This window comes from Harmonia axyridis, chromosome 7 (assembly GCF_914767665.1).
Source record: "Harmonia axyridis chromosome 7, icHarAxyr1.1, whole genome shotgun sequence".
NCBI lineage: Eukaryota > Metazoa > Arthropoda > Insecta > Coleoptera > Coccinellidae > Harmonia > Harmonia axyridis.
In genome coordinates this window covers 18,051,578-18,053,720 of record NC_059507.1, presented here as the reverse complement: position 1 = coordinate 18,053,720, position 2,143 = coordinate 18,051,578, and the positions used below count along the sequence as shown (strand labels likewise).

Below are 2,143 nucleotides of genomic sequence, written 5' to 3'. Positions count from 1 at the left end.
ATGTCATTTCCCGAAGCAATTTTTTTTGGTACGGCCGTGAACGTAAAATAGTGATTTCATCACTATATTTTATATTATAGTATTACCAATCGAAAACAAATCTACAGCTGAGCTCCAGCGAGGGCTCTCGTGAAGTATATTGAATTTTTCCACTCCAGATCTAAAATATAATATGAAAGAACTTGAATTTCAACAATTCATGTTCATTAGGACCAAGTGAATCACTACGGAGTGGAATAAATGTCTCTTAAAAAAATTCTCTTGATATATCATACGATTTATGTTTGAGAAAAAAAATTGCTTGTGTTGTTAGAGTAGAATCACTCTCGTCTTGAAAAGTTACTGAAACTTGTGTATTGTTTCAACTCTTTTTTCCATTTTTATAGCCCATACCCTATCTGGCACCCTCAAAAGAGTGAGGTGGACCCAAGAGGAGAAGGATGCTATTTTCCGTATTTTCGGAGAATATATGAATAGAAAAGCTCTACCTCCTTTGAAAGTGATACAAACAGTGATAAAAGAAACTCCTGTTCTTCAGAATCGCACGTCACCACAAATAAAGACATGGATTCACAATCAGCTGAAGGGCTCCAAGAAGAAACTTTCATTTTCAAACTGAATATTTGTGATATTTTTAATTTATACATAGTCATTCGTTTTTATTCATATTTATTTATTTTTTCATATATTTATTTACTTTTCAAGAAAGTTGTTTATGTTTCTTCATTTTCATTCATTTATTTTCATTTATATTTGTTCGTTTTATTTAGAGATTTATTTATGTTCCTTTGAAATTCATTTATTTGTATTCTTAAGATTTTTTCAAGATGGTGTTTCTTTCGAAACACTTCATTTACAATTGAAGTTTATTATTTTTCTTAATCAAAAACCAAAGAAAAACCGAATATTTTATTGTCACCATATTTTTATGCCTTCAACTGGAAATTCCTAACTAGATATTACAGAAGAACTAGGTCGACTAGAAATTTGGAAATGGAGATTAGAATATTTATCATTCCTGGCTCTTTCGTACATATAGAGAAGATATTTAAATTTGAAAAGAATTATGATTCCCTTGACTTCCTCATTATTTAAAATACTTTACCCAATAATTTAACTTCACCTTATTTTTATGACCTTTAACTGGGAATACTCAAGTTCAATCAAGAAGTTACTGAGGAACTGGGTCGACTAGAAATTTGAAAATTGAGATTAGAATACTTTCTCAATCTAGGCTCTTTCGGTTATACAGAGGATCAAAAAAATGTTCATAACGGCGACCCCCCCCCAATTTAAAGGCTAGGATCGCCCTTGTCATAAATGCAATTTCTGTAACGAAACTACAATGAAATATATTTTCGAAAATAAAATAATCCTCATATTAAGACCAATTCTGTTCACAATTTTCATCACTATTCGAAACGTCCTATGACGATATTTCGAAAATTCTCAGCAGAGTTTTGAATAATTATATGACCCATATACAGTATTTGATTCCTTCATTCTAGTATTCACAGCCAAAATCTCATTCCACCAAATTTTTTTGCGTCGGAGTTATCGAGTTTTTTTCAGAGATGCTCGAATTGACAAATTGAAATATCTCAAAATCGGAAAATTTTGAGCACATGAGACGTCAAAATTAGCCTCATTCTAACCATGCTTCCTAAATCTGGAGTGAAATATAGGGTATTTCCTAATAAAAAACACAGGTTTTGTGCCTACCACCTGAGACACCCTGTATATAAGAATATATAGGGGGTGTCACACAAAAGCGGATTGGACGGTGACTATTGTTTTAAATTATATAGATACCCTATATTTTTTGGGGTATTTCAATTCCAGGAACATTCAGCATATTTTTACATATTTTTTCACTCATTTTCCGTTCAACAGTTTTCCAAATATTTGTGATCTCGGCAAAATTCTATATTGTATGTATCAATCGCGTTATTTAAAATAGCGTATTAATTTGAATAATTTTACAGATTCTGGTCGTAGATTACGAATCTGGGACTCACGAAGTCTGTAATCCTGCTAGTTTTTCCGTAATAAAATTGTAAATTTGGTTTAATGAGGGTAAGGTTATTCATAATAATGGATAGTTTTCTTGTATTTTCTTAATTGGTTCTCGTTGTAAATTATG

At 31.3% G+C, this 2,143-nt stretch overlaps 1 protein-coding gene across 1 annotated transcript in view; it reads left to right on the top strand.

Annotated features, from left to right (window-relative positions):
• LOC123684198 overlaps positions 1-1,387 on the top strand; it is a 12,015-nt gene extending 10,628 nt beyond the window's left edge. Inside the window, exon 8 of the mRNA XM_045623363.1 lies at positions 387-1,387. Coding sequence (XP_045479319.1) covers positions 387-619 — 233 coding nt within the window. The 3' untranslated portion in view covers positions 620-1,387. The remainder of the gene's footprint in view (positions 1-386) is intronic.
• The last annotated feature ends 756 nt before the right edge of the window (positions 1,388-2,143 follow it).